The sequence below is a fragment of the Varanus komodoensis genome, unplaced genomic scaffold (genome assembly GCF_004798865.1).
Source record: "Varanus komodoensis strain SLA01 unplaced genomic scaffold, ASM479886v1 scaffold60, whole genome shotgun sequence".
Lineage (NCBI taxonomy): Eukaryota > Metazoa > Chordata > Lepidosauria > Squamata > Varanidae > Varanus > Varanus komodoensis.
The window spans coordinates 3,356,763-3,370,275 of record NW_025336223.1 but is presented as its reverse complement, the minus strand read 5'-3'; the positions used below and the strand labels follow the sequence as shown (position 1 = coordinate 3,370,275).

The 13,513-nt window shown below is 44.6% G+C and overlaps 2 protein-coding genes across 2 annotated transcripts; one reads left to right on the top strand and one right to left on the bottom strand.

Annotated features, from left to right (window-relative positions):
• Nucleotides 1-275: 275 nt before the first annotated feature.
• On the bottom strand, nt 276-8,572 carry PHB2 (prohibitin 2). Its single transcript, XM_044449631.1, has 11 exons — nt 8,500-8,572; nt 7,545-7,677; nt 7,366-7,450; nt 6,551-6,630; nt 6,079-6,263; nt 5,696-5,825; nt 4,862-4,965; nt 3,661-3,738; nt 2,829-2,905; nt 2,406-2,411; nt 276-882 (listed from the first exon to the last, which is right to left on the bottom strand). Exons 2-11 carry the CDS (start codon nt 7,669-7,671, stop codon nt 849-851), a joined length of 906 nt encoding a protein of 301 aa, XP_044305566.1. The 5' UTR covers nt 7,672-7,677; nt 8,500-8,572; the 3' UTR covers nt 276-848.
• Nucleotides 8,573-8,646: 74 nt separating this feature from the next.
• EMG1 (EMG1 N1-specific pseudouridine methyltransferase) lies at nt 8,647-13,287 on the top strand. Its single transcript, XM_044449632.1, has 6 exons — nt 8,647-9,023; nt 9,663-9,764; nt 10,072-10,213; nt 12,072-12,130; nt 12,212-12,361; nt 12,991-13,287. Exons 1-6 carry the CDS (start codon nt 8,901-8,903, stop codon nt 13,102-13,104), a joined length of 690 nt encoding a protein of 229 aa, XP_044305567.1. The 5' UTR covers nt 8,647-8,900; the 3' UTR covers nt 13,105-13,287.
• The last annotated feature ends 226 nt before the right edge of the window (nt 13,288-13,513 follow it).

Here is a 13,513-nt window from a genome sequence, read left to right as displayed (position 1 = left end):
CACAGTTGAGAAGTTCTGAGCATGCCCCACAAAGGCCATTTCCAAGTAGTCCTGAACACCGAGACCGCCTGTGTTATCAGGCAAAGACTGCTAGAGTGTGGGAGAGCTGGTACACCAAAAGAATGTATTTCATTTCAAGAAAGGTGAAACAGCTGTCAGATAATGGGACCTGTAGTCCAGCATCTGGCAGGCCACATGTCATTTCCCTGGCACACACACTGAACAGGAAGCCTAGCGAAGGTGATGGAATATTTACAGACCACTTACAATAGTACTGGAAGAGTTTAGGACCTGATTTATTTTTATAAAGATGCGAATCACAAGGAGATAGAACTTAGATGAATGGCAATCACAGCACTTGCAGTAGCCCATGACCCATCTGTTCCTGAGATTAGGTGCTCAACACAGGACAGGGGAGGGGGCAGAGAGCAGACACCCAATGAAGTGAGAGATGAGCAATGGCTCACAAAGTCCCGAAGGAAGAGGCGAGCAGCAAACAGAATTGCTGACAGCATAATACAGCCTCTCTCTGCTTGCCCGCTCCTTCAGGCTGAGAGAGACGGGGTCAGTGCCTAATGGGGCAAGAGCCGAATCTCCATTTCATCACGACGTTGATTCTAGAGCTGGTTCCCGTCGCTGGCAGTTCTTGAAACGGGCCAGCATGGCCAGAAAGGACTTATTAGCAGTGAGGTGGGAAGATGACAGAAGTGAAGATAACTGAAGCGGGCCAAGGAGAATACACATGGGCAGGAGAGCTGGGCAGGGCACTACCAATGCTGTCCACAGTCCTCCCACAATGGCAGCCAGGCAGCCAGTCACTTGGATCGTTCTAGGAGGCAACCCTAGCTTCATTTCTTCAGCTGTTTGATCAGGAGGCTGTCACTGGGAGAGAAAGAAATTGGTTTTATGAAAACATGGGCATGGAGACATCGGAGAGCAATAGGGACCCACACATAAATGGCTGGTATCAGCTAGTATTTCCAATCTGTACAATTGCTTTCTGAGACAATCAGGATATTCATCCAAGCATAAACAGATTGTCTAAACAGCAGACAACCTTATGTATGCCTTGTTTGTAAACCACCCAGAGAGCCCTCTGGGCTACTAGGGTGGTATATAAACGCAAATAATAAATAGACAGACAGACAGACAGAAACCCTACTGAGTTCAATAGAACTTACTTCCATGTAAATGGGTATAAGTTTGGAGCTACAGTTAAAAGTTTTCTGGGAAGCCTTATCTTGTTAGACCACTTCAAAAGTATCTGTGTAAGCAGTGAAATTAGCCCTGAAAGTGCAGAGTTCTAAATTCCATCTAGAACAGCCTTCCCCAACTTTGTGCCTTCCAGACCTGTTTGGACTGCAACACCCAGAATTCCCAGTCAGTGGCCCTGCTGGATGGGAATTCCAGGAGTTGTGATCCAAAAGCCTCTGAAGGGCACTAGGTTGGGAAGGGCTGATCTAGAAGGAACTTGGCCAGTGTTTGGTAGTAGAAATAATGTTGCTCCCCCCTTTAATGTACATGCACAGAGTCAAACAAGACAATATGCAAGAGACATGCAAACAATCTCTCTTCCTAGCTTGTTTCATCTGAAAAGCAATCGGTGGAAGTTGCCAGTTTCAGCAGAGGAAAAAGAAAGTAGATGTCCCTTCTTTGTCTGTTCTCCATAAAGTAGTTGAGGAAGGTAAATATGTGGAGTCGCTGGCTCTCTGTCCCTACCCCCAACACACACACACACACACACAGATGGACACGCATGATAGAGGAACTGGGAAAGGAAGACTATTTGATAGGGAAAAAAACAATACGCAAGAAAGGGGGTAACACCCACCCCAAACTCCAGGCTCCTAGCCCCTGCAGCTATATTTCAATTGAAACAAATAAAACTCACTGTCGGGGGACTTCATGCCTAGTTTGGTTCCTAAGTGGACATACTGAGCCCAGCCCACAGCCCTCATACAGAGCTGCAGCTCTTTTTCTCCGTGATTAAAAACCCATCTCCTGCCTTTCTGTGTGCTCCACTCAGAACCACCTTTAACACAAGCCAAGTCCGATTCACTTCCCCAGTCCTGTTTTTCCACAACCAAGACTCACATCAAAGTAAGACTCCTAACACCATTACTGCCTTTCCCTGTTACAGTACACAATGCTTTTAGGTGGGACACACATGGCAACAGGGGCCATCTCGGAAAAGGCATTCCTCCTTCACTCTTCCTGAGAAATGAAGGTGGCAGATGCTGCAAAATTCCAAGTAGTTATATTCAAAGTGCCTTTTGTTCAGATGTGTTCCCTAATTACTAAGGTTTTTTAGTTAGCTAAAGACAACTCAATTCAGTTAATGACCGTACCCTTACTATTCCACCATCACTCCATAACACATTGAAATAAAGTAGACAGCCTCTTACCTTCCTCTGGTTTTGGAGAAGCAAAAAGGTGGTGGTGGAGGAAAAAGAAACAGAAACAAAGGATTGGTTAGAATGATCTGAGAAGCCAGTTACACAGTACTTACACAGGCACGTGCCCATGAAAAAGTGAGTGAAAGAAAGACAGATGCACAGCTTGGAGAACTGACAGTACATCTGCATTTATGCAACACTCAGAAAGAAAGGTAAATGGGTGCATATTGATATTTTTTCTTTCTATGCTTTTCCTTAAAAAACCCCCAACAACCTCAAGGCAGCTTAGATAAAGACCTGGCAGGTGGTGCCCATTCAAAACTGCACATGAGTCACCAGATGCCTTCAGAATACTCCCTAAATCATAATTAAGGATGCAGCTCACAAGAAAGCAAAAAGTCTAGAAAGGAGCTATTCTTCAAAGCATCTCACCTAGTAAAACCTTCATCCTGTAGATTCAGCACTAAATTGTCTGCTGTGAGATACACACGGTTCTGAGATGCAGCAATCTGTGAGAAACACATACAGAGGAGAGTCAGTCAAGATACAGAAGGTCAGTGGACTAAGCAGAAAGGACAAATTTTCAATTTTATTACTGCAAACTGTCTAGAGATTTTCTATGGAAATATAAATGGCATATAAAATCTTAAAATAAAGGTTTCACTTACATTGTGCAGTGGGGCGGGGGGGGGGGAGGAAACAAGGAACAAACATTTGTTTAAAGTTAAAATACACCACTGAAATGCAATTATTTTTAATCAAAGTGGTTGCCAAACTCAATAGGAGGTGGAAGAGAAAACCAGTTATGAGTGCAGTTTTATTAAGTCCCAGAAAATAACAAAATGGTTTGAAATGGTAAGAGCTGAATTTCAAACTCCAGAATGACTTTGAACACAGACTATTTTAATCCTCCTCTGTCAGATTCCTTTCAATCCAGGTCCATCAGTCATTGAATTTAGGCATTTCATTTTGCTTCTCTTCTTTTTCCTGTGAGCCTTTTCCTGGCCAATAGACACTGGGGTCTGTGAGTGTCCACGGCTAGGTGTGGCACATTGAACATGATGTGTGTCTACTTTTAAAACAAGGGTCAGAGACTCCAGCCCCTGTTAGAGCAACAAATGCAAGCAAGGACTAGAAAGGGGCAGCGGCATCAGGAGAAGCATCATATTCGCCTTTGGTTCATCACTTGGCCTGATACAGCGAACAAGGAGCGCTTGTGCGAGAAACAGGTGCATGAGAGCAACTCCATCACCCCCAAACTCACCGTCTTGGAAATGTTCTGGGCAGCACGGATCTTGCGCAGCTTTATGTAACCTGGGTTCTTGCTGAGAGCGTCACCAATGTGAAAAGCTGGTTCAGGTTGCATTTCTCAAAGTTTTGGAACATGGGCCCTACTGTCTAACTGAGAGGGTGGGCAACCTCAGACAGCCCTGGATGCGATTCTGCTCTGCTGGGCCCACTTAAACACTCCTTCCTATTTCCTAAAGCAGGGAGGGGGAAGGGAAAATTACTGCTTGCTGCTGCTTACTACTATGTATATGTTAGAATGAATAAAATTAGCTTGAAAGTAAGCTAAACTTGTTTATTCTAAGCTTTTGTATCCATTTGCCACTAAAATCTTTTTTTTCTGGTTGAAAGCAAGCACATGCGGCAGAGAGCAGCAGAGTCTGCCCGGGGTGGGGGCTCCACACGGCCCACAGGCCACGTGCCGCCCATTCTGCTCTAGCCTGTTGCCACCTTCCAGAACCCACACGCTTGGGATCGAGCTGCACCACCTTGCAAATGCATTCATCCTAATGCTTCACAAAAAGCCCCTGGAAGGGATACTGCTTTGGCAGGAGTGGTCTTCCTTTCCATACTGCCACTCCACATCTCCCATCCGCTGAATACACCTTACTTGCTTCCAGGTGGGAAGATGAGGAAGGCATTCATTCATTCATTCATTCAATTTATATCCTGCCTTTTTCCTACAAAGGGCTCAAGGCAGCTTACATCTCCTCCTCCATCTTATCCCCACAACAACCCTGTGAGGTAGGTCGGGCTGAGAGTCTGTGACTGGCCCAAAGTCATCCAGTTGGCTCCATGGTTGAGCGGGGACTCGAACCCAGATCCTCTGAGTCCCAGTCCCATGCTCTTAACCACTACACCACACTGGCTCTCTTTCCAGGAAGAGAAAAAAATTCTCAGGAGGCAGCAACGTCAAACCACTGCTTGTCTTTTTCCAGCAATGGAACATCCCAGCCTTTCAGTACTCATCATCTTCTGTATGCCTTGCTATCCCTGTAATCCCCCCTCTTTGCATTTTCAATCAGCAATGCCCCCTGGTGACCAGCAACTGGTGATGTTTTCTTTACAGTTGCAAGGTGATGCCTCTTGTATCAGTACAAACACAAAAGGTTGGAGTCTGGCAGTTCAGGGGCTGTTTTCGCGGAGCTGCCTGCCTTCCCACAGCAAAGCAAGGATATCATCTTGGCAGCTGTTGCTTCCCCTTCGGCTTGAACAATCTTTTGCCTTTGCTCCTGCTTTGCCTTCTCCACCAGGAACTGAGCTCGCTGTGCCTCTTGCTGGGCTAGGGAAAAAAGAAAGCAGGCCAGACCTCTGAGAATCAGGAGCAATCTCCTCAAGATCATCTACCCAAATTTCTCCATGCCAATAACTTCCAAAGGCAATCCTAGAATGGCCCTACTATGTTCATCAGCGCTTGTTTCCAGACAGTTGTATTTAGCGTACTGAGAGATATAAGAAAGGGATCAAAACTTCGGGCCGGTTCTTCCTGAGATGGTAACCTTTTATCTGGGCTGTAATGCTTCAGAAAGATGGAGGCTGACACAACTGAATCCCCCTCCTCAAAAAAATCCCAAGAAGAAGATTTCTAGCCCACCCGTCTACCTGACATATTAGGCTTCTACATGTTCTACTGAGGAGCATTACTTCTTATACCATGTAAGTACTGCAAAGGCCTAGAGAGTAACCAATATGTCTTTCATGTTATTCCCCATCTGCAATCCAAAACAGTATTGTAGACTCTGGCTGAGAACCAGGCCCGTGCACGACATCAGCAGGAGCACCAACACCTGCCCCCACAGCAGTTCTTGCTCTCACCTGTGAATGAACACAAATCACTAGGCCACCAGTACCGCAATCCCAATGAGAACCTGCATTCTCACAAACATTTTACTTGCACGCCTGTATCATTAGCAGTACTCTGGGCGAAAAATCATCACTGCTTGTATCTTTATTTAAAACAACAGACCATGCAAGACAGCCCTACCCATCCCTGATGCCGAGTATCAACTTACCAACTTGTTTGGCCTCAACGGCTGCTGTGTACTCCCGGCTGAAGCTCAACTCCGTGATAGCAACATCATCAAGAATAAGGCTAAAATCCTTTGCTCGCTCTGTCAACTCCCGACGGATAAGCAGAGATACCTGAAATGATGACACCACAGCTTTTTTTTGGCATCTACCTCTATGAATGCAGAAAGCAGCTCTCTCTTTCAGCCCGAGTTTTTAAAGTCTGAAGGAATTTTGCAAATGTCTCTGTCCCTCCCCTGGGAATTTCCTTAAAACAGTGCTAGAAGTATGCAGACTGCCCCCCCCACACATACATTTTTAGCCTACCCTTCCACAAAAAGTCATGCTGGGTGGGTAAAGCTCGCTCCTTCAAGTAAAGGCAACAGACCTGAGCTCGTTGGGTTATGAGTTGTGAGGCGTTGAACTTTGCCACCACACTCTTGAGTACTTCATTGACAATGGAAGGCAAGACTCGTTCTTCATAGTCAAGACCAAGACGCTGGTATAAGCTGGGCAATTCTGTAGCGTTGGGCCGTGACAGAACACGCAAGGAGATGTTCACCATCTGCAGATCTAGAGTTAGAATCAAATCAGCCACAGTCCAGAAGCTTCAACCCAGATTTTGCCAAGTCACACCTCTTTGTTGCTATTGACTCTCTCCCTTCAGAACCACATGCCCTTCCATTAAGTGGCAACGCAAGAATGCGGGAATCTGTGGATAGCACTGGACTCAGACTGAGCAGTCTCACATCCCAGTTCGACTCTCAAATGAAACTCACTGGATGACTTTACTGTAAAAACAAGTGCTTCCTGAAGACTGGGATATAAAACCAAAGACCACCACACACCCGTGCCCTCACCTTTGGATCCTGTTGGTGAGGAGATTTTGCGTGGCCGAGCGCGAATATCATAAATTATTGGATACTGGAACCAGGGAATTCTGGGAAGTAATAAAAAGAAAGATTTCACTAAATAAGGGATGTAAAAAGCTACACATGTATCACAGGTATGTAGAAAAAAAGAAATCTCTTTCTTACTTGGTGTGAGAAAAAAATACGCTACCATGGCTGTCTAGACAATGTGTTCTCTTGATAATGTGCCACAGTAACATATTATTTTATTCCAATTTGTAGCAATACACTACAATAGCGAATTATTTTCAGTGTCTTTAGCCCAATTTTTAGGGCTCACTTTTTCTTTAGCAAAGACAAAAATTATATCAGTATTTGATGAAATATTACCTTCTTAATGACTGACAAATTGAGAAGTTCGTAAAAGGATCTTGGTACTTCAACTTAAATTAAGCTTTGACAAATTCGTAAGGGAGGAAGCTATCAGTGGCTAACGGGTTTGCTGATTATGTGCTACCTCCTTTACCAGAGGTGGCATACGTACCTACATACATTAGTTGCTGAGGAGCTTGGGTAGGCAGCGGTCTTGCACCCATCCTGATTGAGGGATCCTGTGCGCAGCTGGTTAGCCACCACGTTTACAGTATGCTGGAGCTTTGGTCTGATTGAGCATGGCTTTTTTATGTTCTCAGCCTTTTTTTATGGGAAATCTCTGTGGAAGTGGCGTATGGTGGGAAAATATTGATTTTGGGATGACACCGTCTTGAGACTCTCTAGCAGATCCTAAGCATTCTTCCCATACTGAATTGTCCAAAGCTAGGTACCTGAAATGCAGTCCCTCAGAAAGAATTGTGTCCTGCTGAACTCCGCCAATGCGGTTGAAGAATATTGCTCTCTGGCCACCCTCCACTGTTGAAGCAAAGAAAGAAAAGCAGCCAATGGTTACCAAATGTTGTACAGAAGATGGAAAAAGGAGTATGTAAAACTCCTAAAACTGACTTACCAGTAAAGACAGACTCACGGATACCATAGGCTACAGCACCAGCACCCAACAGCAGCTTCAAGGCAGTGCCCATACCACGAGGGCCAGCTGGCAAACGCCCAGCGAAGTCCTTCAGACTCTGAGACATTGTCACCTTCATATGGAGAAAGGACCACAAAATGAGCAAAATACATTATATGAAGAACAACAAACTCCCCTATCAAAACTTTTACACCCTGCCTATCACTGCTGGCTAACCATTATTTCGTTCTTCTCCTATCAAAATAGTGCATGATCATTAAAAAAGTATGTGCCTAGCATTTCTTTCATGCAGCTCTTCTGAATCAAGAATCCAGCAACTTTAAGAACTGCATCAAGCAAAGCACCATATTGAATAAATTACCTAATCTGCATTTATATTTTGTAAGTGAATATAAGATCATTCTTCACCATTAGACTTCAGATGCTTTTAAAATGAAAACAGAGAACAGAAATTGCCTCTCTCAAATGGAATAGTATTTCATTCCTGCTCTGGATCAGGGCATCACAGGCTTTAAAAAAGCCATCCTCTTCACAGTAAGGCATATACTTAAGAGATCTATTTGTTTAAAAAATGGCACAGCCTTTTAAATGCCATTTCATCACTCTTTGCACATGCCCAAAGCACTACATGTCATTAAATATTTTGATTTTCACCAGAGGAAGAAAGCCTGCAGATGCTCAAAACCGAGAGTGATAGCACTTTTAGCTAAAATGTGGGCAGCCCTAACTCCGGCAAACAAGCAGCTATTGTAAGGCATTCAGCCTTTGCCTTCCACCACTCCCACCGGACTAGCATTCCAAGGGAGCGCTGTGCACATTCACTGAGAGTAGCGTCACTGAGAGCGACACGGCTTATTCCTAAGAAAAAAGCCGCGCTCGGCTGGACCCACAAAGTCCCCGCAGCCATGCAACAGCCCCAGCGTCGACTGCTCACCCTCGGCCGCCACCACGCCGCACTCCAGCGAAAGAAGGACACCGGAAGTGACGCGCCCCACGAGCGGCGGCGCCCGCGCAGACTCTCTTCCGTTTGCAATATGGCACCCGGATAGGCAACCTCCGCGGCAGATGTTACTTCCGAAACGCTTCGGCCTGAACTGTCGCGTTACGCTGCGTATCCCGCTGCTGTTCTTTTCCTTCAGAGATCATTTTCGGAAAGGGAAAACGGGTACCCGGACGGAGACGTGGTAGCATTTTGTCTAATTTGCACTGTCAGTATTCCCGCCCGTCAGTCTTAGAACCGGAAGTAAATATGCCTCGAACGGGAAGTAGTTCTTAACCTCGACGAGCTAGAAGCCCGTCTGGGGCGCGCGGCGATGCGGCCTCTCTGGTTCTAAGATGGCGGCGGCGGGCCCCGTGCGAAAGCGTGCGGCGGACGATGCTGCGGGTGTGGAGCCTCGCCGCGCGGGGAAAAGGCGGCTGCTGGTGATCCTGGAGGGGGCGTCGCTGGAGACTGTGAAGGTGCAGGGAGAAGCTGCTGGGAGGCCGGAATGGCTGTGATGGAAGCATTAGCCTTAGCGGAGCCTGACGCTCCCTGCTAGTTACACAGGCGCTGCGAAAGAGGTGCAGTACAGTGAGGTGGGGTAGAAGTGGTCTGGTTTTAGCGCTTCCTTTAGAAGCAGCCATGATCTTCAAAAGCTAACATAGCCTATGCTGCATTTTAATTTGAAGAGATTAGTGCATGGGGAAGAGCACGAATAGTATTGCCTAAGTGGTAGCGTCCATTCTGCTGCCTCATTTTGCTGCTCGAGTAGTCCAAGTCTCTCATGGCTTTAGAAGATAATTAGGTTCATGGAGGGTGAAGGATCTCAAACCAACTATTGGCCATTATAATTTATTAGAATCGTCATTCTCAAAGGCAGCAAACATCAAGAATTAGAAATAACTCTGATGCTCTGCAGATGTTTTGGAGTGCAGCCCTCCCAGTGGTAATGCTGACTAGAGTTAGTGGCCTAGGGAGCTGCACTGAAAACAGTTTTATTCTAGTAAGCATTTTCTTAATGTGACACCACTTGTTATAGTTACTGCTTGTTAATGAATTTTTCAAAATACTAAAAGCCACCTAGTGAAGGTAACAAATAAATTGAAATATTGTTCCAGGTTGGGAAAACATATGAGCTTTTGAACTGTGATAAGCATAAATCATTGCTTCTGCGGAGTGGCCGGGACCCTGGAAGGAGTCGACCTGACATTACCCACCAGGTATGTTTGTATATTGGCCATACAGTAAAGCTAATATGAACAACCTATTTTGGACCTATTCCTGAAATATGGATTGGTAGCTACTTTATTTCATGAAAAGACCATCAAAATAGTGTGGATAGTTCTATTTTTGGTTATAACCACAAACTTTCCTAAATATTTTCTATATTCTACTATTTCACAAAACTTGGAGTGTTTTCTTTAGGCCTAGCCTTTTTTCCACAATGTTTGTGAAATCTTTTGACAATCGTTACTACAATGACATTTCTTTCTAAAAAAAGCCTTAGCTTTTTCCCTTTCATTACAGAGCCTTCTGATGCTCATGGACAGTCCCTTGAACCGAGCTGGTCTTCTCCAGGTATACATTCACACAGAAAAGAATGTCCTGATTGAAGTTAACCCCCAGACAAGAATTCCTCGCACTTTTGATCGTTTTTGTGGCCTCATGGGTAAGCATAAACTAGGATTCATTCCCCCTCACAGTATATAATGTCAGGAGTAAAAAGGGGGTATGTGTCAAAAGACTAGAAAGCCCATCTAGAGACAGAACTCTACTATGGGTTTTCCTGTTTGCCTGCAGCCCCTGAATTCCTCAGTCTGTTCCAGGGCATCCCCTACCCTTCTGGAACTGATTTCAAGAGTGTGGTGGGAGCAAGGGAGAATAGCACCCTTCCATTTCTTCTGATAAGTGCAGGTCTGTCTGCAGGTGGACTCCACTGGATTCCATTATACATGGACAGGTCTATTTTACTAATACTTGTAACAGTTCATCACCTGGCAGCACTTAAGTTTGTATAGTAATCTAGTTGGTATTGCCAGTCATGAGGTAGACAGGCTGCAAATGTCTTTGCAGTGGGACAACACACCTAAGCTGTGCCTTTTGTCACATTGTGCTTCTGGTATGCATGTTCGGCACTTTCCCCCTTTTTGCTTGAAGGTGGCCAGCAGATGGCAGGGCAGGGCTGGGACAGAAGCATGAAAGAAGCAGAAGCTGGATTGTTTCCTCTTCCTATGAAGCTGTTGAAAAGACCTATTTTGTTCAAGTTTGGATTTACCTGTATTATCCCAGCTGTTCACCATTATGATGTTATTGCATTGACTTCTGTGGAGAAAATATTGATACATACTGCAGCTTCAGTGAGGAAAAAATAGTAAATTTGCCCAGCAGAAAATCATTATGCATTATATCTCAGAGCAAAGAGAATCCATAAGTATTGTAAAGAATCAGGTAATGTACTGAAAATAGGAGTCAAGAGAAGGCCTAGAAAGTACAGAAGGAATGGAAGAAAATGGTGGATGAGCCTTCCATAGGGTTCTGTGTAGGTAGGGAGCAGACTGAACGTTGGGAACTAGGAGTGTGTGTGCGCGCGCGTGCTATGTACACATTGAACTTTAAAAAAAAAAGTATTTTGGGCTTCAGTCTTCCAGTGAATAAACAAATTAGTGGAATCTTCATGTAGTTCCGTGTGCCACACTTGTGGCACATTGGTATCATATGGTGGTCCTAACTAAACTGGAAGCAGATAGTATACATGCCTTCCAAATTCACAGCATCCTCCTGATGTAAACACCTTTTGGTGGTGGGAATGGTGTCTGTGGCCACTGCAGAGTGCTAAAAAGGTCCACTTTACTTTGTACATAATTGAAATTTGACCTGTTTTGTATTTGGCTATGCAAAGGATGCTTTTTTATTTTTTTACTTTTTGGAGGAGGGAACTGTGGTCTTGGGAGCGGGCACAAATGGGCCCCACCTCTCCTGAAGTTCTTTTTCCTGGAATATACAAATAATCTGCTTATTTGTGGTCTGCAGACACTCCATTCTACTGGCTTTGTGGTACTTAGTGCACAACTGAATGCTACAGGCTACTAACTGCCCAAAAGAGTTGCACTGCAGTTGTTTGCTTAAAAGTAACTGCAGTGCGGCTCTTCAGGACAACCGTACATCAGTATAAATGTTTGACTCCAATAGATGCTATAAAGCAGCAGTGGGGAACCCTTGGCCATCTATATGTTAGACTCCAATTCCCCATCTGCCCTGGCCAGTGCTCAGTTATCCAGCATCTGCAGGGCCACCAGTTTCCTACTTCTGTTCTAAAGCAGTTCTGCTTCTGTTTTGCATGTGGTCCTGAGAGGCAGGACATAGGTTGTAAATGTTCATTTAGTGGGTCACTGTGCAGGTATGGTCTACAGAAAAGGGCCCTTTGAATTACTAGTCAGAATGGATCAGGGCAGGGAACTCTGAAACAGATGAAGTGCTGGTCTATCTTATAACTCCAAAGTAAAACTCGTACCTCTGTTTCTCCTTAGTTCAATTGCTGCATAAATTCAGCGTAAGAGCTGCTGATGGGCCTCAGAAGTTATTAAAGGTAACAATGCTGTATGTTAGAATCATGTGGTTCTATGAAAGATGGTTGTTTCTACTCCTAAATTAATATTTTTGCCTCTAGGTTATTAAGAATCCTGTAACTGATCACCTCCCTGTAGGTTGTACAAAAATAGCCACATCCTTTTCAGCCGCTACTGTGACAGATGTGCGTGATCTTGTTCCTACTGCAGACCCTATAGCTATCATCGTTGGAGCTTTTGCCCATGGCTCGGTAAGGGAAAAATTGTGTTTTCACAATTGTAAATTATGGGCGACACATCCTACCTCCCGCTTCCTTAGGACAAGACACTATATAGATAGCAGTTTGCATTTACACCTACATACCATACAGGTATATGGTAAGGGCTACGGCTGTGGAACATTTGAGAATTGTAGCGTACTGTACTAATGGGAGGTTGCTTTATAGGGAGGAGGAATGCCTCTTATAGCAATGGAAGAAATTTGTCTTGGTAGAAAAGATGTAGCCTCCTGGCTGTTTAGTGGGGCTTAAGAAAAGCTAGCTTAGCTCTGCCTCATGATTTAGTAAATAGCAATTATATGGGATTCTGCTAGGACATGGAAGTTGCTTTATATGGAGTCAGACTGTTGGGCCATCTTGTCTCATATTGTCTATGATAATTAGCAAATGGTTTGGGTCAGGAACTTGTGGCCTTGCAGATGACTTGGACTACAACTCCCATCAGTCCTAGCCAGCATGGTCTGTGATGAGGGATTATGGGAGCTGTAGCCCAAGCTCCCTTCTGGAGGGAAGGCTGCTTATCTTTGGTTTGAATAATAATGCATTGAATCGAAAATACAAGACAGAAGCGGACTGAAGTGGTTGCTCTTTTTCTCTTCTAGGTTAATGTCGACTACTCCGAGAAGTCTGTTTCTATCAGCAACTATCCACTCTCTGCAGCTTTGACCTGTGCAAAGATCACTACAGCTTTTGAAGAAGTATGGGGAGTAGTATGAGCTTATTACTGAAGAATATATTTAATTAAGATTCATTCTGCTATCCTGTACATTGCAGGGTTTGTGTTTGCATGCATTCACTCTCTCTTTTTAGAGGGAGAGCGCATGTGTATCCTTTCTTTAGGGCAAATAGAGCCTTAAATTCCTTTATTTTTTGAGACAAATAAAAGTTTTCTTAGTGAAGTGGCTGTGTCTTTGCATACAGGAGAATGCATAGACTGGCAAACACATGGTAGCTTTGTACGTACCCTGATGGCATCTGAGCTAAGGGTGATTGGCCAAGGAAAAGCTCTTAGGCTGTAGTGGATAACTAGCTAAAAAAAAATGTTTGCACAAACAGCAGCCCATCATGAGTAATTAACTGTGGGGGGTTGTCTGGACAAAAACTGCAGTGTGGCTTTTTTCCCCC

Excerpts from the sequence above, each read along its gene's own strand:
- PHB2 (XM_044449631.1), bottom strand. The coding sequence starts at position 7,671 with ATGTCTCAGAGTCTGAAGGACTTCGCTGGGCGTTTGCCAGCTGGCCCT. Across the intron at positions 7,451-7,544 it reads CCGTGAGTCTGTCTTTACTG|TGGAGGGTGGCCAGAGAGCA; the intron begins GTAAGTCAGTTT and ends TTGCTTCAACAG. Across the intron at positions 4,966-5,695 it reads CGTTGAGGCCAAACAAGTTG|CCCAGCAAGAGGCACAGCGA; the intron begins GTAAGTTGATAC and ends TTTTTTCCCTAG.
- EMG1 (XM_044449632.1), top strand. The coding sequence starts at position 8,901 with ATGGCGGCGGCGGGCCCCGTGCGAAAGCGTGCGGCGGACGATGCTGCG. Across the intron at positions 9,765-10,071 it reads GACCTGACATTACCCACCAG|AGCCTTCTGATGCTCATGGA; the intron begins GTATGTTTGTAT and ends CTTTCATTACAG. Across the intron at positions 12,362-12,990 it reads GAGCTTTTGCCCATGGCTCG|GTTAATGTCGACTACTCCGA; the intron begins GTAAGGGAAAAA and ends TTTCTCTTCTAG.